This window comes from Saccoglossus kowalevskii, chromosome 13, assembly GCF_978046115.1.
Source record: "Saccoglossus kowalevskii chromosome 13, keSacKowa6.1, whole genome shotgun sequence".
NCBI classification, from domain to species: domain Eukaryota; kingdom Metazoa; phylum Hemichordata; class Enteropneusta; family Harrimaniidae; genus Saccoglossus; species Saccoglossus kowalevskii.
The window spans coordinates 27,712,265-27,734,558 of NC_140653.1; the positions used below are offsets into that span (position 1 = coordinate 27,712,265).

At 35.1% G+C, this 22,294-nt stretch overlaps 1 protein-coding gene across 1 annotated transcript in view; it reads left to right on the plus strand.

The window, feature by feature from the left end:
• The first annotated feature begins 252 nt into the window (after positions 1 to 252).
• Positions 253 to 22,294, plus strand: part of LOC100370653 (ubiquitin-like modifier-activating enzyme 6) — a 70,883-nt gene continuing 48,841 nt past the window's right edge. The window contains exons 1-7 of the mRNA XM_002733677.4: positions 253 to 329; positions 1,655 to 1,777; positions 3,815 to 3,909; positions 8,445 to 8,473; positions 15,656 to 15,750; positions 16,685 to 16,877; positions 20,249 to 20,371. Coding sequence (XP_002733723.2) covers positions 1,737 to 1,777; positions 3,815 to 3,909; positions 8,445 to 8,473; positions 15,656 to 15,750; positions 16,685 to 16,877; positions 20,249 to 20,371 — 576 coding nt within the window. The 5' untranslated portion in view covers positions 253 to 329; positions 1,655 to 1,736. The remainder of the gene's footprint in view (positions 330 to 1,654; positions 1,778 to 3,814; positions 3,910 to 8,444; positions 8,474 to 15,655; positions 15,751 to 16,684; positions 16,878 to 20,248; positions 20,372 to 22,294) is intronic.

The following is a 22,294-nucleotide window of genomic DNA, read 5'->3' on the forward strand; positions in this document are numbered from 1 at the left end:
GATTGGAGCAAGTGTTGACGGAGGTGTTTTCTTGTTTTACACTAGACCACAATGCCATTGTTTCCAAAACCACTCACGATAGCGGTATTTAATTCATTAATGGGCAATATAACTAGAACTTGAAATTTATTGAAACTGATCTTGACATTTGTTTCGCTACACTAAACGTAAATATAAGGTGGGCGTGCCCGCTTCGCGATGTAACCAATCAACATCGCTGTAACGAATCGCACATAGAGTATACCTTTGGAGGTACCGGTGTGCTGCGAAGTGTCTGCAGTTTCGTTTCTGTACTATTTTACTGCCATTTTGCAGTTGAGTTCCGATAGGTGAGTTAAGAAAAACGTACCAGTAATCCAACAACTATATATTTCATTTACTAAATCCCATGTTTTCAGCGTGCAACCGCCAGTGTGCGCACGTTTTGAAATAAATCTGCACTCCTCAATGTCCGCGCTCGGCAGACGACTAAAATTTTAAACTATGTCGTGATTCATCATATATTCGTCGTTGGCAATTGTAACTAGGTCCGATGGATTGTGTGTTTTTGACCCCCTCTCCAAGTGTGGCACTGCTACTAAGAAAAAAACAACAATTTAAAATACCACTCCACACATGCGAACATTCATCCCCTCACATAAATACATACGTAACCAAGTCAACCTAGTTGCGTAACCAGTATGTTGCAAATGTTTGCATATTAATAATTAAGGATTTGTTGACAATATTTATTGATATAATTGGGGTAAACACACATTGCCATTTGGATGGGTGGATGTATTGGGAGAAATTGCATCTGTAGCACCCCACCCACCCCTAACTAGCACGTACCCCAGCCCTCGATCTAATTGGTCAATTGTACATGTCCCCTCTTGATAACTATAGGTGTTCTAAGGAGTGGCATATACAATTGAATTGGGTAGCACTGGAGGCTAGGGGTGGGATTAGAGTTAGGGTTAGGGATGGGATTGCAAAAAGAACTTTCCTAGCACCATAGATCATAGCCTGTATCAGCATGGGTAACCAAAGTATGATACCTTTGACTTTAAATCTAATCTAGTCAGCCTCATGTGCTTTTTTACATTGACTTGACCACAAAATGGTTAAAGTGTTGTGGTCGATGTGCTGCTCACATTCAAATTCGGGCAGTAAATAGTTGTACACGATGCATGGGACCCATGCTGATAATGACGCAGTGTAACAACTGCAGAACAGTAAACTAAACCTTGGTTTTTTGAAGCTGATATTTTTTGTTGGTCAGTCAACTCCTTATATAGTATGCAAATTACACACAGTTCGTTGTCACATAGTCATTATCTGTGATTTACTGTTTTTGAAATCGTACTACTGTAAAATACTTTATTTTCTCTGGAATAAATTTTCGTTGAAAAGACTTTTTGGGTGTTTTGTATGTATTTTCACTGATTTTTGATGAGTTAAATGTGAAATATAGGAAAAAAAGGTATATTTGCTAGATTTTATTTTCACTGAATCATTCCTTCAGTGAAAATAGCGAAAATAAACTCCAAGTGGAAATAAAGTATTTTACAGTATATGTATTTATATGTATGTTATTTGAAATTGTATAATGACCTACACATGTAAAGGCGAAGAATTATAAAATAATTCTTAATGTCACAACATTTTGTTTCAGATCATTCAAAACGCAGACTTCATCAAAAAAGCAGAAAGTCTGCCATATTGGCTGTGCTCCAACATCAACATCTTCCATTGCCATGGCTACGGAAAACGTAGACATTGATGACTCTTTATACAGGTGAGATGCACATGCATTTCTGACGACTTTTCTGTCTGTTATACATACACTTACGTTGGTGCTATATTGTCTTAAAGGCCATATCCTTGGTGACTATACTATTCTGACTTTTATATAATTGATTGAGTTTCATCAATCTGTCAGTTGTCAGTCAATAACTTTTATGAACATCTGAAAAAAAATCATACTTGTGACAGTTTTGGTGCACTATAATTCATTCTAAAATGTGGTAGAAGACTTTATATTGGTAAATGTGATTAGTTGTCATTCACACCACAAAGATAGTGGAAAAAACACGGAAATATAGGGGACCATGTTTGGCTGTAATCTCATTATAGCACCAATTGCAATGAAACTTTAGGCCTTCCTGCCATTCGTCATATCCTTTCTGTGAGTGATGAAACAATCAGCTGATCACAGTCAGGATACAAATGACTGTATTTCCTGTATAAGTGTTACAGCTTCGATTTACAAACTCTACAGCCAAAGCACATACAACATCATGAAAGTTGCAATGACTGCATCTGATACAAAATTTCTCAGTTTTCACTAACTTGTTATTAAAGTTCATGAAAATTTAAGTAGTTTACAGTTTGTCTTGTGATTTTACTCCTTACTATCGTAGCATTTTAGGCTTCCATTCATTCTACTCAGAATTATGTTTCTCACCTTGAATATAATGCTCCCCACCACCCCCACCCCCGTAGGTGATTTTCCGTTCACTGCGAGATCTTGCATATTACGTGAAAGGCCCAGGACCGAATGTCTGCCACAAAAATTGGAAATTCGATTTTGAACTTGAATTCCTATTTTTTATAGCTCATTGTCAAAATGCTGATCTTTGAAAGGGGAATATTGCATTTAGACACCTTCACTTCATGAATATTGACTATCATCAAATGTGTACTAAATTACTTTTGTGTTTGTCAAATCCCATGCAATGTTTTGACATCACTACAACGCTATGACCCAAGTTGTCCTGTTTTTATGTTCAATTCCACACATAATGCAGGATCTCACAGTAAATGGTCTATAGCTTCGTAATCAAGTATTAAAACACAATTTGATGAGCAACTCTGTTACAATGCATGCTCTGTTAATTCCTGCCAGTAAGGTTGTATGGTTTTTTTTCATGTCAGCCAAAAGGGCTGTATAAATATTCTTTAATTAGTTTCAGTCAATTTCACATCCTAGTTCTCTTAAGTGGATGTGAAATCGGTGATATTCATTGTAATTAATTGTAATTAATTCTGAACTTGGTAATTAGCTTTTCTCTCCAATGAGCTTTTTCCAGAATCAAGATCTGAGAGTTATTTTTTCATTACTCATGATAGCAAATATTTCAATTTCGCTTTACAAACTTAATACTTGAACTTTGCATAAATAATAAAAGGCCATTGTTTTATTGGGGGGGGGGTGTAAGAGCTATTTCGTCTTGGTGACAAATATCAACTTTTAATTAATTTTTGTAGCTGAAAAAAAATTGCATTTTCATTCAGTCTGTTTTTGAGCACTTTTGTGCTTGAGGGGAAGGGGTGGTGTCTGATCTTACATGGAATAACCTTTCCTTTTTTGATGAACTTTGACAATTAGAGAACACGCTTTACCATAGTTTCGTTGATGATAATGATAATTTGTTTCCCCATTTCACGAAATTCATCAAAATTTGCCTTTCTACAAAATAAAGCAGTTCACAGTATTCTTTCCTCTATACCAGTATGCTATTTAGTTAAAAAGTAACACAATTTCACTAATCTGCTGTAAAACATGTGTTATCATGTGACTCGTTGATATGTAAGACAACATTTGCATACTCTTAAGCTCGGAATTCAGCCATTTAGAGTACCCTACCTAGTGCACTCAAGAATGGTCTAGTAAATACTTGACGGCTGTCTGATTGGCTGTCTCCATGACTACATTACCATTGGAACTTGTATGCTCTAAATAATATTTAAAAAACCATATTTGTGTTGACGTTGAACAGATATTCAATTATTATTTTGCAATATCATATTTTTTTTTTTTTTTTGCAACCAGTCGTCAGAGATATGTGTTGGGCGACAGTGCAATGCAGCGTATGGCTAGATCCAATGTGTTACTCTATGGACTTGGTGGACTGGGTGTAGAAATTGGTATGTATTATACGATATTGTTATTTAATATGAGTCATCACTCTTAAAATAAATGTGACTATTATTCACCAAAAATGTTCCAATCATGTTGATCTATTGTATACATGTATGTAAACAGATTACAGGTGTGGTACCTTTCTGATGCAAAATAAATTCTTGCATAATTGTGTGAAGAAAGTTCTTAGGGCACACCACTTCAATGTTCATGTCACTATCATAATTAACTACTATGATTTATCACAGTCTTTCTCTTTAGTTTGATGAAATATTTACTGTGCACAGTTATCAATGAGTTATCAGTGCTGAGGCCAAGAAAAAAAATGTTTGGTTCCTATAACCTATTACTGCCTGACCCTGAACTGTTTTGTAGCCATATTGTAAAATATTTTATTTTTGCTTTGAATTGATTTTTGTTATTTTCTCTGAAAGGATGATTAAGTAAAAATTAAATTTAGTGAATTTACCTTTTTTTCTATATTTTACATTCAACTCATCAATCAAAAATCTCTGAAAATAAATCCAATATGAAACAACCAAATGGTCTTTTCCTTGAAAATTAGTTCCAGCAAAAATAAAGTATTTGAGAAAACATCACAAAATTGTGGCAGGTTATTTTTGAAAAGCATGTTATATGAATCACAATTTTTTTTTTTATTTAGCCTATAAGTTTGATATTTTTTGTACACAGTCAGTGTGTATTGCATAAAAGAATATGTCTTATATGTGGTACTTTTTCTTCTGTTTTCTTTATATATGAGTCAAAGTATATTTTGTCTTTGACTACATAGTAAAAATGTGGATCATGAAGTATGCATAAAACATATATACATCAAACATAGCTGTACACTGAAATGTGAGTTTTACAAACACTATTATGTCCACACCATTTAATATTTAATAACAGACTATGTGATGCCCTGTTATCTATATTTTGCGCTCTAGTGTAGCTAATTGGCATGCTAATTGACTGTTTTCAGCTTGTTTATATTGGGTCTGATAAATGTAGTTTACTCAACTAGGTTGAAAGTTAGTATGTTCATACTGTGTATATAGTTGAAAGGCTATCAAACACTCAAATGGATTGGAACTTGCATAATGCATGATTGATAATTGTTTGGAAGCAGACTATGCATATTTATTAGCAAATTTTCAATTAATTACTGTAACTTGTCAGCTTATTAGTCCCTGTTCTGAAAATGAAGTCTTATAATTTGTGCCCAGTAGAATTATTGATTCCTGATGTCGAGGGTTCCTGGTGTTCGTCGGTTTCGGAATCGTAACCATTCCTAGTTTCATTCAATTCCTGTAATGGCAAACCACTTGAAGTTGTAGCGCGTCCTTTGTTTAGCTCAAAGTTGTTATCAATGACTTTCTGCTTAAATTTGTTGGCAGAATAATACCAATCTTCTCCAATATTTTATGAAGCTCCTTCGCAGACCAGTTGTTTGGGTTATTAGGATGGAGTGTTGTTCCCCTGCATGAATTCGGAACTCAGTGTTTAGTGGTATGAGTACTATGGAAACTGTGTTCTCCATAACGATATCGTGAAGATAATTATGAGAATCAAAAAATTTAACAAAGGAGTTACTGCCACGTTAATCAAGACTGAATCAAGATGGCTCGTTAACTACTAAGATCTCAGATCAATGCGAGAAAGTGTGAGATATTTGTGTCATAAACATTGTTAAATTTTATCACATTAAACATGCACGTATACACAAGCATTTGTTTCAAAATCCAATTCAAGAAGGCCGAATGGCAGCCATTTTATTGCTAAAATTTCATCAAAATCAAGCATTTCTAACATTTCAGAACCTAATCTTAGTTGTGCATGGACGTAATTCATCAAACTTGGTCTGTTCATTAAACATAATGCATATCATTTTGTTTTTTAGATTGAATTCATATAAAACACAAGACAACACATATATGGTAATGCACATATGCTTTGTGCAGCACAAATTAGAATTTCTTGTAAACTAATGATGTATTTTAGTATGTACTGTAGTATGTTAACTGACGGGACGTTATTTCATGTCATAAACCATTTTTATTCAAACTCGGTGGTTTTTTTACTCGTGGATGCACATCATTTATTGTCGTGATTTGATTTAAAATGGCCAACTGGTAGTCATTATTTGTTCTCATGCATCCTACCTTTTCTCAGATTCACTAATTTTTGTTTTCTACAAATGCAAGACATAATAGTTTGAATGTTCTCTTCACTGGCTGTTTCAATGAATTCTTATCGTCTGGTAGCCATTTTTGTCAAAAAAAAACTTAAATCGTGAAATTGGAACATGTCATCAACCATTTCTCAGTCATGTCTGGGCCAATTTTATTCTAAGTTAGTTTTATATGCAACCATATGCCTTCACAGATGACAGATTTGTTCAAAGTTTCTGCAAAGACAAGACATAATTATATCCTCAAAAGTTACTTCGGCCAAAAACAGATGTGGAACTATCATATGTCATTCACATTGATAACGAATTTGGTCTAAATTGTAATTTGGTTTGAATGAATGCCATCTATTTGTAACACAATTATTTAATAAAAATTGTGACAAAAATACAAAAAAAAGATTTTATTTACAATTCTCAACACAGAGTTTTTTTTTGCTCAATGGACTGTAAGGTAATACAGATATTATTATTATTACCTACAAAATCAGAAATAGTGTGCTCTTCATCTCTCCCTTATCCCACACAAATATGTTTTGATCACAACTAAGAAATGTTATATGCATTATTATCATATGCATGGTTACTACAACCAAAAATCTGTCTGTCCGTTCGTATACCTGTCCGTCCGTCCGTACACCTGTCCGTCCGTCCACCTATTCGTCTGTCCACCTGTCCGTCTGTCCACCTGTCCGTCTGTCCACCTGTCCGTCCGTCCACCTGTCCGTCCGTCCACCTGTCCGTCCGTCCACCTGTCCGTTCCTTCGTCCACCTGTCTGTCCATCCACCTGTTAGTCCATCCACCTGTTAGTCCATCCACCTGTCTGTCCATCCACCTGTCTGTCCATCCATCTGTCTGTCCACCTGTCCATTTGTATGTATCAACTCTTCTGTGATATTTTTTTTGCCTAGACTGATTTTGTTCAAACTTGACAGGCAGGTCACATCTGCACTCTAGTTAAGTAGCAAAATCTGAAAAAAGTCCTGACCATTGCCATAACAGTGGCCAACAAAATTATAATTTGTGTTTGCTAATCATCCTCACAACTTGTTTCACCTGAAAGACACACCTTTCCAACAGATAATGCCAGGATTTCTTGTAGTAATAAAAAGGAAATCTTTTCAAATTAAGAGGACAATATACTGTAAAACACATTGAAATAGCTACATGCTATTTTAGTGAATTTGACTCCATGCATGAATTAACAGAATCTTAATTTAGCTAAAGTGCCAACAATCTCATGGTGAGAATAAACTTTATTTTATATTAGCGACATCTTGAATTCGCGAAAGTATTGATTAGCTAAATTAGCTAAAATAACATGTAAGCTAAAAAGACATGTTTTAGGCTAAAAATAACAATAACTTATGTTGCCCTCAAGTCGGAAAATTGAAAAATTGGGTCGGTCTGCCCGTTATTTTTTGTTTTTTTTAAACTCGTGAAAACTAAGGGTATTGTAAATAGCCAAGGTATATGGGGAAAAAAAAACGTGACCCGATATTTCATATTTTTCGGTCGGCCGCTGAGGGCAATGAAACAATTTTTTTTTGGCCTTACAGTGTGTCACATGCTATTGTATGAATTTGTCAATTGCTAAATCCTGAACCTGTGCACTGTGGTGGGAATTCATTTGTTGAAAAACTCTCAAAATACTTGTAACATACCATTGAAGGTATATTCTTTGTGCTTTTATTGCTGGCGTATACATGTAAAAGTTAGATTCTTTATCCAGACAATAATTTTCTATGAGGATGTTTACAATATGTGGCACAAAGGCTGAGACAAACACATTTTCCAATATAGTAATCATAATTCATGTGTCCTTGATTTTGATTTTTTGTCAATGTACTTCATTAGGCAATAAATGTTGGTGTCTCTTGGTATGACCTACAATAAATCTTGCACTCATAAAATATTCAGTGTCAGTTTGTTGTCGTCAAAATAACTTCAAAAGAAGTACATGGACTCTATGTTGTGAATAATGGTGATATATTTGACACCTGTGTATCTACTTTGAAAGAAGGATTGTAATAAAAAACACTATTTTTGTTTGCAACTGTTAGTGACGTTTCACATCCGCACTTTGATCACTTTCTTTCAATGAATTAGAATACAAAAATTTAATTACCACGCCAACTGCTGAAGACCTCCAAGGACAGCCAAAATGTTTGGAAAAAAAAAACACATCAACAAAATGACTTAGTTTTTAGATTTCAGATGCCGAAATTTATTTAAGAACAAACAATACCCTCATATGACAGTATGGGCCAAGCAGCTCTGCAGAATAATAAATTGAGAATAATTATTTAATTTTCATAAAATACTAACTTGATTTCTTATATTAATTTCAGCCAAGAATATTGTATTGGCAGGAATAAAGGTATGTTTGTTTAATTTTATAGAAATCACTTACAGATTATTCTGTATGCCTGCCCATGGTTACTATTAACTAGAGTAGTAACTATGACTGGCCAAGCTGTCTTAATTAACCACTGACAGATCAAGTCTGGAGTGATGGATTATTTCCAGGCCAGTTAGTATCAACTAATCTGGGTTACTCAACCATGAAAATATTTAGTTTTTTGACTCCCGTGTGCGAAGCACAAAAGGGAGTCTTTGCAGTTACCCTGTCTGTATGTCTGTATGTCTGTATGTATGTATGTATGTATGTATGTCACTTTTATGGTTCCACCGTTATCTCAAGAACCACTAATCAAATTTTGGTGAAACTTGGTACATAGATGCTCTGGGATAATGCGCAGAGTTGATTAGGTTTTGGTAAAAATCTATGAATATTAATTACCTAATTTGCATGATAATTAGCTGATTTTTAGCTGTTCCAAGACTGTTCCACTGATATCTGAAGAACCACTCATTGGATATTGATGAAACTTGGCACATGGATGCTCTGAACTAGTGCGCAGATTTGATTAGTTTTGGGTAAAAATCTATGAATATTAATTATCTAATTTGAATGATAATTAACTGATTTCAAGCTGTTCCATGACTGTTCCACTGATATTTGAAGAACCACTCACTGGTTTTTGATGAAACTTGGCACAGGGATGCTCTGAACTAATACGCAAATTTGATTAGTTTTGGGTAAAAATCTATAAATATTAATTACCTAATTTGCATGATAATTAACTGATTTTAAGTTGTTCTATGACTGTTCCACTGATTTTTGAAGAACCACTCATTGGATTTCAAACTTGGCACATGGATGCTCTGTGAACTAATGCGCAGATTTGATTAGTTTTGGGTAAAAATCTGTTAATATTATTAATTACCTAATTTACATAATGATTAATCAATTTTCGGCTTTTCCACTGATATCTCAAGTACTAATCATAACATTTCAATAAAACTTGGTACATAGATGTCATATGACACTGCACAGACCTGGTAGTGTTTAGGGTAATATCAGTACATATTAATTACCTAATTTGCATAATTAATTAATTTTCAGCTTTGATATTTCGAGTAGTAATGATCACATTTCAATGAAACTTGGTACATAGTTACTTGAGGACTGTGCAGAGACCTAATTAGTTTTTGGGTAAATATTTGTGCATATTAATCACCTTATTAGCATAATTAGTTAATTTTTAGCTTTTCACCTGATATCTCAAGTACTAATCATCACATTTCAATGAGACTTGCGACATTTTCTAGGACTATGCAGAGACCTGATTAATTTTGGGATAAATAATTGTGTCTATTAATTACCTAATTTGCATAATTAGTTATTTTTTTGCTGTTCTATGGCTGTTGCACTGATGTCTACAAATCACTCATTGGATTTCAATGAAACCTTTAAAGAGTACCCATCACATTTCAATGAACCTAGGACTATACACCATATTAGTTTTTGGTAAATATGTATGCTTCTTAATCACTTAATTAACATAATTAATTAATACTGATATCTCAAGTATTGATCATCACATTTGAATAAAACTTGGTGCATAAATGTTCTAGGACAATAGACAGCCTGATTAATTTTGGGTTAAAATCTGTTCCTGTTCATATTAACTCTCTAATTCGCATAATAATTAATATTTTTGGGGTTCTAATCACATTTCAATGAAACTTGGTACATTGTGCAGACCTTATTAGTTTTACACATAAATCTGTTCATATCAGTTACCTGATTTACATAATTAGTTTTCAGCTATTCCATCAATATCTCAAGTACAAGTAATTTTGAATTAATTTTTAATGTGTCTTCAATACTCTCAGCACACGGGAGTTCTTTCTAAGCTTTCTTTGATTTTGTTTTGTTTTTAAATACAAATGAAATGATATTGTTTAGATCATGAATGAATGACTAAAAATGGCAGCCATATAATATACAATCACTTTAGATTTTGCTACAGAGATCATTTGTTATTGCACCCAGATGCATGTTATTTGACTTGTTATTAATTAAGGATTCAAATCGGCATCTATTTTGGTTGATGGCAACTTGACAGCCATTTTCGATGTCTAATAAACAAAAACATATTTCTTGCTAAGACTAAAACATTAATTAATTTTCTTCCAATGTCTTATTGTACATGTTAGATCTTGGTTTGTGTTGTGATCAAATACGAAATGACAATATTTTTGTCTTAATGACCCCAATAACATTTTCACTGGTCTGAAATTCACAAAAATTAGTCTCGTGCGAAATGAAAGTGGTTTCCAGTAAGTTATAAAGCACTTAAATAGAATTTCATTTGTTCTGTTAGGAATTACAAATCTCAGACAATTTTATACTGATTAAAAAATTTTTCACATGAAAAATATTGTAAAAGCCACATGGTATGTGTGATGTGATATGTATTCCCTGTCTATTCAAATCAAGAAAATTTGTTGCACCATCTGATTTAGGTTTGTCCAGCAGCCATTTTTCATTCCACAGTATCAGATGTTATGACATTTATAGACCTCATAGTGCGAGTTGGTATATTGCCCATTTAGACCGAGAATTAGAAATTCATATTTACATGGAAGCTATTGGCTAATTGGCCTGATATATAACCAGTTATACATTAACTGTAATGATACAGAACTTAACTTTTGTATATTAATCTGTAAAAGCTAGAAATAAATAATTAAAAACATTTTTGTTCTCAGGGTATACCGAGACAGTTAATTGTGTTTGATGAGCATGTTGTTGCCAAGCAACAGAGCTTGTTCAGAATGAACCGCAGTTCAAATTAAAAGATGAAAAACACAGTGAATGAATATATGATTGATAGCTTTTTTCATTTAAAGGGAAAACTGCCATTCCCTGGGAGAACACTGTAGTATGATTACACGCTAATTTTTACTGTCAACTATTAAATTGTTTCCATCAAAAATGTATATTTATTTTACATTTTTATGTAAACAACTTGAGTGTCAAAGTGTAAAGCGAGGGGGTTGTTACCTGTACACTAGCAGGAATTGAGTCCCAAGCGGTGATAACAACACATGCTAAAAATGCAAAGGCTCATGGGTAGCTGCTTGTTTGTAAACAATGACGACTCCCCCTGCTTTAACTTTTGTCAACATTCATAAAAAATAAAACTACCGGGTAATGTCGGTAATGGAATATTATGTACATACTCAAAGGTGTGAACAAATTTATGACGTTTAAAAGGTTCAAAGAAACCCCAAGTGATTTAGTAAATAAAAAAAAAACAATAAATTGTAATAATAATAACCGCAATAATCTCTTTTATGTCCACATTGGTTTCCCTGCATCATAAATTGGCCAATTCTGTTCAGAATAGGTTTTTAACTTCTGATAGGTCAATATTACCACCTGTTAATCCATTTAAATGTGTAGCCAAAAACAAGGTGAAACACAGCACTTGTGCAACTTTTTTCAAGCCAAAATTAGGTGAATATATTTTTAGTTAATTTTTGTCCAAATGGATGTAACTTCCAAATTAGCGAGTGCTCCTGTGGGGAAATTTGTGGGGAAAATCTTGGTTTATTTTAGTGAAAGGTGACACAAATTTTGTTTTGGCTTTGAATTTGAATTTTGTTTTGAATTATTATTAAATGCAGATTGTCAAATTTAATGTGCCTCATTATTAAATTTTGCACAAAATAGACTCAAATAAATGATCATTTACATGTATTAATTTATAAGAACAAAGAATTCCATTGATTATATCATTTTCCGATGTTTATAATAAAAGTTGACAGTTGGGTTCAAAGGTTAAAAAATGCAATTATTTCCCGTTTTGGTTATCCAATAATGCGTGTCCGATGGAGCTATAGATCCAGCATACATGAAGCTGTAGATACACAAAAACTACAGATAACCTCATCAATATATATGTACAGTGTAGATTATTAATACTTTTTGAGGTCTATAAACCAAGCATCCATCATAATCTAATTTATTATGGGTACATTATGTAATATTATTCCCACGAGTAATCTGTTATGTGTTGCAAAAACACACTTTTTTTTGCATAATTCATTTTATTATATTTGCTAAGGAGGTTATTTTTTCACCAGTGTTCATTTGTTTGTCAGAAGGATAACATCGAAAAAAACAAATATGAACCAATTTGTGCGAGTTTCTTAGAATGGCATTGTCCGTGAGACAATGGGACCCACTCTGCATATAAATACAACTAGTGAATTACACTCTGCATATGAATACAACTGTAGTTATTACACTAAGCATATGAATACAACTGTATTGGTTTACACTGCATATGAATACAACTGTAGTGGTTTACACTGCATATGAACACAACTGTAGTTATTACACTGCATATGAATACAACTGTAGTGGTTTACACTGCATATGAATACAACTGTATTGGTTTACACTGCATATGAATACAACTGTAGTGGTTTACACTGCATATGAATATAACTAGTGATTACACTCTGCTTATAAATACAACTAGTGATTACACTCTGCATATGAATACAACTGTAGTGATTACACTCTGCATATGAATACAACTGTAGTGATTACACTCTGCATATGAATACAACTGTAGTGATTTAAACTCTGCATATGAATACAACTGTAGTGATTTACACTGCATATGAATACAACTGTAGTGATTTACACTCTGCATATGAATATAACTGTAGTGATTTACACTCTGCATATGAATACAACTGTAGTGGTTTACACTGCATATGAATACAACTGTATTGGTTTACACTGCATATGAATATAACTAGTGATTACACTCTGCATATGAATACAACTGTAGTTATTACACTAAGCATATGAATACAACTGTATTGGTTTACACTGCATATGAATACAACTGTAGTGGTTTACACTGCATATGAATACAACTGTAGTGGTTTACACTGCATATGAATATAACTAGTGATTACACTCTGCTTATAAATACAACTAGTGATTACACTCTGCATATGAATACAACTGTAGTGATTTACACTGCATATGAATACAACTGTAGTGGTTTACACTGCATATGAATACAACTGTAGTGGTTTACACTGCATATGAATACAACTGTAGTGGTTTACACTGCATATGAATACAACTGTATTGGTTTACACTGCATATGAATACAACTGTAGTGGTTTACACTGCATATGAATACAACTGTAGTGGTTTACACTGCATATGAATACAACTGTAGTGGTTTACACTGCATATGAATATAACTAGTGATTACACTCTGCTTATAAATACAACTAGTGATTACACTCTGCATATGAATACAACTGTAGTGATTTACACTATGCATATGAATACAACTGTAGTGATTACACTCTGCATATGAATACAACTGTAGTGATTTAAACTCTGCATATGAATACAACTGTAGTGATTTACACTGCATATGAATACAACTGTAGTGATTTACACTCTGCATATGAATATAACTGTAGTGATTTACACTCTGCCTATGAATACAACTGTAGTGATTTACACTCTGCCTATGAATACAACTGTAGTGATTACACTGCATATGAATACAACTGTAGTTGTTTACACTCTGCATATGAATACAACTGTAGTTGTTTACACTCTGCATATGAATACAACTGTAGTGATTACACTCTGCATATGAATACAACTGTAGTGATTACACTCTGCATATGAATACAACTGTAGTGATTACACTCTGCATATGAATACAACTGTAGTTGTTTACACTCTGCATATGAATACAACTGTAGTTGTTTACACTCTGCATATGAATACAACTGTAGTGATTACACTCTGCATATGAATACAACTGTAGTGATTACACTCTGCATATGAATACAACTGTAGTAATTTACATTCTACATATGAATATAACTAGTGATTTACACACTGCCTATGAATACAACTGTAGTGATTACACTCTGCATATGAATACAACTGTAGTGATTACACTCTGCATATGAATACAACTGTAGTTGTTTACACTCTGCATATGAATACAACTGTAGTGATTACACTCTGCATACGAATACAACTGTAGTTGTTTACACACTGCATATGAATACAACTGTAGTGATTTACACTCTGCTTATAAATACAACTGTAGTGATTACACTCTGCATATGAATACAATTGTTGTGATTTACACTCTGCATATGAATACAACTGTAGTTGTTTACACACTGCCTATGATTACAACTAGTGATTACACTCTGCATATGGATACAATTAGTGATTACACTCTTCATATGGATACAACTAGTGATTCACACTCGATAAATACAACAGGTGATTTACATTCTGCTTATAAATACAACTGTAGTGATTTACACACTGCCTATGGATACAACTAGTGATTTACATTCTGCATATATGTGATATGAGAATTTCATAATTACTGACTAGGTGCAATGACAAGAACTTGTAGTATATTTGTTTTGAAACAGTACAACTGTAATTGCTCTGTTAAGTACATCTTCAACAGATGTGCACATACTGTATGGTGGATCATTAATATTAACTTATTTTAACCATAGACTCACCTCTGACATTTACATGTATGTAGAAGCCTACTTATAAATGAAATACCCAGAATTTATTTATTTTGCATTAAATTGTACTTGACTTTAAAAGGTTAGGTCACCAGCCTAATTTTCGAGAAAATGATGGTTGTATTTTAGTGGATATTTGCTGTTTTGGCAATATTCTAACGCTTTTACCGGGTTTCTAAATGTAGGCTGGTAAAAATCTTGTATTGATAGGGTACTTGTTGTTGTACTGAATTATTTCAAAATATTATAAGTTTCTCAAAAAACATCACTGTAACACACAAAAGAATGTTATTTTACTGTGCCTAGGAACAATAGCTCCATGATTGTGAATAATAAACCAATACAAATAAGTTAGGCTTTTAACTTAAAAGTACATGTACAACTAAAAGAAGCAAATGCAGTATAAAAAGCGGGTTAAATTCTTCCAAATATCAAAATCGACTGGTAGCCTATGGTTCATGGATATACCTACAAACAAACAAGTGATCATGGGGTTATCTAGTATTAACTACTGACTTTAGGATGATAATACCTTTTCATTGATGTTTTTTGATAGTCTTTCAATTTACAATTCTTTCACTATGTTTTTTGACAGTCTTTAACTTTACAAGACCCCCAGTCAGCAAGTTACATGGACTTAGCTACTCAGTTTTTTATCAGGGAAGATGATGTCAAATCTGGCAGAAATCGGTAAATATAAATAATTTTGGTTCATTATTTTTCTTTTCTTAGACATGCAGTAACTGATTGATATTTAAACATAATTATAGATTGGCTTTATAATGTGTTTCAATTCTTCAGACGACTTTGTCTTTCGGTAACCAGAAGTAGGCTTTGCAGTGATTAATGATTACAAATGTTTATGTTAACAAAATAAATTATCACTGTGGCAGTTTGTGCATTATAATATTATCAGTGATGGCTGGAAGGATGTATTCGTCAGTATCTCAATCAAATTGCTGTTTGGACACTACACATAGATCTTGATAGATGGATTCATCTTGTGTACGTCATGTCTTCTTGCTTTGAAGATGGCTGACTGTCGGCCATTTTTGGTCAGAAATGTGCATTCCATAGACAAGGCATGGATATGCGTACATAGCCAAGGCATTGATCTGCCTAATTAGTCCCAGTTCTGACGCAGTCCGAAAACAGTGACTTATAGATTGACCTTTGTGCATCCATGCGTTCATGTGTCTGTGCGTTCGTTCGCGTTCAAATCAAATGTGGTAAATTGGGAATCATTTAATTTAATTGACCAATTCAATTTGAAAATATTAGAATTCAGTGTTCTATAAAGTTATATAGACATGTTTGAAGTGTTAAGCTGCATTTAAAAGTTGTACAGGCATCTTCCTAAATTGGAAAAAGTGCGTCACATTTCACGTCACATTCAGACGTTTTTCTTTATTACATCCAATTAATCTAGATGTGACGGAAATATAATCCTGTTACTGAATGCAATCAATTGTACAAATGTCAAAAAATAATTTTCTAATTTGAAGTGTTCGAAAGTATTTGAATGCATTACTGATTGCTGTAAATACTGTTTTTGTATATTTTATACCAAATATGTTTTAAGAATTATAAAATGATACTGATAATGCAAATATTTTGTTTATAGAGCTGAAGTTAGCCAACCACTTTTATCTCAATTGAATCCATATGTATCTGTGAAATCAACAACACAGCCACTGACAGAGGATTGTGATTTGAAATGTTTGAAAGAATATCAGTGCATTATTTTAACAGGAGCATCCCTGGCTCTGCAGCTGAGGATTGACCATTTTTGTCGAACTCAAAATCCACCCATTAAGGTATAATTTCATTCTATAGCTTAATATTCCATTTTGAGATCCACAGCTGTGTGATTTAGTGGATCATTGACCACATGTTGCCATTATGTATTGGACCATATGGTTTCATGAGTCACTGTTAAGTCCATTGTTAGTGTTCACCACACCCTTACTACGCATCTATATACTAATGCCACCAGTTGTAGCAAATTTTAAAACTCTTCCTAATCGGTGATTCACCATACATTAGCAATTCGTTGGTAATTTTGAAAAATGTTCTAATTTTGTTCAGTCATTTCAGACAAAAGTGTTTTCAGTTAAAGTTATTGTTTGACACCCAAAATATGCCAAATAATTCAAAATTTCCCATGCAATAGTTGCTATTTTGGACAAAATTTCCTAAGCTAATTTTGAGACAGCTGACTCTTTTTAGTCCCCGTTCGGACGGAGTCCGAAAACGGGGACTTATGTTTTGCCCTGTGTGCGTCCGTCCGTGCGTCCGTGATCACCTGTATCTCGAACATGCATGGACAGATTATGTTCAAACTTCACTCATACATCACACATTATATGGGACATATGCACATGCATTTTTTTCATGATCCGATTAACGATAGCCGAATAGCGGCCATTTTAAGGCCGAAAATGCATCAAAATCGCACATTTTCACCTTTCCGGACCCGGATCTCAGTTATGCATGGACGGATTTCGTTCAAATTTGGTACATACATTAAACATAATAGGACCTTGATGCACATCATTTTTTTTTTCGGATCAAGTTCGAAATGGCCGACTGGCGGCCATTTTGTTTTAAAGAATTCAGTTCTGGATCCGTATCCGAGACATGTCTGGATTGATCAAGTTCAAACTTTACACACACAAGGTACATCATGTCACAAATATGTATGTGCATTTGTTTCATGATCCCATTAACGATAGCCGAATAGCGGCCATTTTAAGGCCGAAAATGCATCAAAATCGCACATTTTCACCTTTCCGGACCCGGATCTCAGTTATGCATGGACGGATTTCGTTCAAATTTGGTACATACATTAAACATAATAGTACCTTGATGCACGTCATTTTTTTTTTCGGATCAAGTTCGAAATGGCCGACTGGCGGCCATTTTGTTTTAAAGAATTCAGTTCTGGATCCGTATCCGAGACATGTCTGGATTGATCAAGTTCAAACTTCACACACACACAAGGTACATCATGTCACAAATATGTATGTGCATTTGTTTCATGATCCCATTAACGATAGCCAAATGGCGGCCGCTTTAAGGCCGAAAACGCATTGAAATCGCACATTTTCACCATTCCGAACCCGGATCTCAGTTATGCATGGACAGATTTCGTTCAAATTTGGTACTTACATTAAACATAATAGGACCTTAATGCACGTCATTTTTTTTCGGGATCAAGTTCGAAATGGCCGACTGGCGGCCATTTTCTTAAAGAATTCAGTTCTGGATCCGTATCCAAGACATGTCTGGATTGATCAAGTTCAAACTTCACACACACATGGTGCATCATGTCACAAATAGATATGTGCATTTGTTTCATGATCCGCTTAACAATAGCTGAATGATGGCCATTTTAAGACCAAAAATGCATTAAAATCACGTATTTTCACAATTCCGGAACCAGATCTCAGTCATGCATGGATGTATTTTGTTCAGATTTAGTACAATGTGTTGTACATATGCAGGTGCATTTCGGTCATGATCTGCTTTGAATGTATATGTCACTCAAATATGAACGGAACGGGGACGTGTCATTGACAATGACTTGTTCTTTTTGATATTGAAAAAAATGTAGGTTAAATTGGAAATAACACAGCTGTTCGTATTCTTGCTGTTTGTCAAGTCTTTCTTGTGTGGTTTTCACACGTTTAGCAGCAGGCTCCTGGCAGTTTAAATATTGCCACATACTTCGATGTAGACGTAACTCTGCAGCGTGTTCGATGCAAATCAAAGATGGCGGAACATAAAATGTATGCGCGAATTCTATTGGTTTGAATCGGAGGCTTGATCGGCCTACATCCAATCAGATCGTTTGTTACAGTTCCCACGTTCGGTGCATTTCGCGATCATTCGGCGAGCTTGAATTATGACTCGTATGCCCAGGTCGATGAGTGATGCCATTTGTTGATCAAACGTGCAAGAAAACGCAATTTTGAAACAATTCTGGAGTTACTATAGATATTTATTATATATTTGGTCTTACAATCATACTAAATAATGGAACATTTTTTTAAAATATAAATTTATGGTCGGTCGCAAGGACTGATGGTTTTTCACAGCTCTAGGCCCTTTACACCCACTGTCGGCGTGAGGCCGACGGACTGACGCTAATTTCGAACACTGGCTGTAGATCATTTAACACAAGATGTATATAGAGAAATTACGAGTAAATATAAATACCATTTATATTGGCAACTAACATAGCAGTATTCAAATCAGTGAACCCAATTGTGTGTATGCAGGAATTTTTTTTAAACAACGGAACAGGGGTGCAACGTTCTCATGCCATGGCCATGCGCCTCTTATCATGGGGAGCAGATCCTCTGGCAACCATAAAATTCTGATTGACCAGGGATCACATGTGGCCACAGTCTTCAACTGTGACCTATCTGATAGTAATTTTGGCCCTAAGGAAGCCAAAGAATGCTTAATTTTAACTTAGAATTAACAAAAACTCCACACCCTGGTAGGGAGAATTCTTGGTGGCGCTGCTGAATTGCAGTTTTTTTCTAGAGAAATCCCTGGTATGCGTCTATTTGTTGCCAAAACAAAATTTGTTTTTTACTATAAATCATATATTATTTAACAAAGTGTAATATCAAACAAAATTATTTAAAATATCTGAAAAATATCCATATTGTCTTATTAAAGTTTTGGTTAACTGGCAGAAATGAATAAACATAATAAATAATTTGGCATTTTTTTAGACCTGTAAATGAAGAACAAATGAACTGTCAATTAATAAACCAAGCAGACAGATAAACAAATAAATGGATACTTCTTGACCAAAATTAGGATACAATATGCTAAACAAAGCTCACATTTGTAACTAGTACTTGAATGATTTTCAAATTCAACACCTAATTTGTTTCTGTCATTTGTGTTTTTTTTATTAGCTTGCTTGTAATTTATATCAGGTATTAAGTAGCTCCTCAAATACTGGCAGCTACATTCATTTTGGCTGTTGCGTATGATATTTTTTTTCACTAGATTTTAAATGTAAATGTTTCACTGATTATCCTGCTTGCGAATATAAATTTCAAATGAAAATACAGTACTTTACAGTATTTTTTTCCCACTTAAAAATACCTTATCTTGGTAAGGTTACATTAGTTTCACTATGTTTTTGTTTTTGTTCTCTTTTCAGTTTATATCAGCTGATGTGTATGGTGTATTTTGTTCTGTGTTCTGTGACTTCGGCGATCACTTTGAAGTGGTGGATCAAAATGGAGAAGAACCCGTAGAGGTTTTTGTGGCGAATATAACAAAGGTAAATGAATAGTTACACTACCACTATACCAACTGAACACGCTCAACCCCCATTCCACTTTAGCTTAGCATTTCTAAACAAAGAAATCTCTCCTGTTAGTAGAAATATTAAATTCAAACATAATTATTCATTATCATTTTACAAAAGCAAATTCGCTGACTGAAAATACATGTAAGTTCTGTCCTAATACCCACTGAACAATTTGTATTTTGTGTGGCAAGAACACTGCTTTACCAACAATTCCTGATGGGACACACCACTAGCCATCGACCCCCTAATTTGCCCTTACCATTAACCCCTGGATGGGACAGGCCCCTTCCATCATCCTAACCAGCAAACCCTGATAGGTCATAACCCAACCATTATCCCCAGATAGGACAACCCCTATCCATCAACTCCCTGAACCTCCAACTGCTTTTGGGACACATCCAAGCCTTCAATCCCTGATGTGACACATCCCTAGTCATCAATCCCTGATGAGACGCACCCTTATACATCAACCTGTGATGGGACACATTCCTTGCCATCAATCCCTGATGAAACACATTCCTAGCCATGAATCCCTGATGTGACACATCACTAGCCATCAAATCCTGATGGGACACTCCTCTAGCCATGAACCTCTGATGGGACACAACCCTAACCATCAATCCCCGATGGGACACATCCCTAGCCATCAATCCCTGATGGGACACACCCCTAGCCATCAACCTCTGATGGGACACACCCCTAGCCATCAACCTCTGATGGGACACATCCCAAGCCATCAATCTCTGATAGGACACTCCTCTCGCCTACAACCTCTGATGGGACACATCCCTTGCCATCAACCTCTGATGGGACACATCCCTTGCCATCAGTTCCAGATGTGACACATCCCTAGCCATCAATCCTTGATGTGACACATTCGTAGCCATCAATCCCTGATGGGACACACCCCTATCCATTAACCCTGATGGAACACACCCCCCTAGCCATCAACCATGATTGAACACTCCTCTAGCCATCAATCCCTGATGGCACACTCTTCTAGCCATCAACCTCTGATGTGACACACCCCTTGCCATCAATCCCTGATGTAACACATCCCTTGCCATCAATCCTTGATGTGACACACCCCTATCCATACATCCCTGATGGAACACTCCTCTAGCCATCAACCTCTGATGGGACACTTCCCTTGCCATCAATCCCTGATGAGACGCACCCCTATCCATCAACCCTGATGGAACACATCCCTTGCCATCAATCCCTGATGAGACGCACCCCTATCCATCAACCCTGATGGAACACTTCTCTAGCCATCAACCTCTGATGGAACACATCCTGTGTCATCAATCTCTGATGTGACACATCCCTAGCCATCAATCCCTGATGTGACACATCCCTAGCCATCAATCCCTGATGTGACACATCCCTAGCCATCAATCCCTGATGAGACTCACCCCTATCCATCAACTTTTGATGGAGCACTCCTCTAGTCATCAACCCTGATGGAACACTCCTCTAGCCATCAATCCCTGATGTGACACATCCCTAGCCATCAACCATGATGGAACACTCCTCTAGCCATCAACCTCTGATGTGACACATCCCTTGCCATCAATCCCTGATGGGACACACCTCTAGCCATCAATCCCTGATGTGACACATTCCTAGCCATTGATTCCTGATGGGACACACCACTAGCCATCAACCCTGATGTGACACATCTCTAGACATCAATCCCTGATGGGACACACCTCTAGCCATCAATTCCTTATGAACACATCCCTAGCCATCAATTCCTGAAGGGACACACCCCTAGTCATCAACCTTGATGAGACGCACCCCTAGCCATCAATCCCTGATGGGAATACACCTAATTCCTTATTTGTATTTGGTAAACTACTAGCTTGTTCTTCTTCATATCTCTAGCAATAT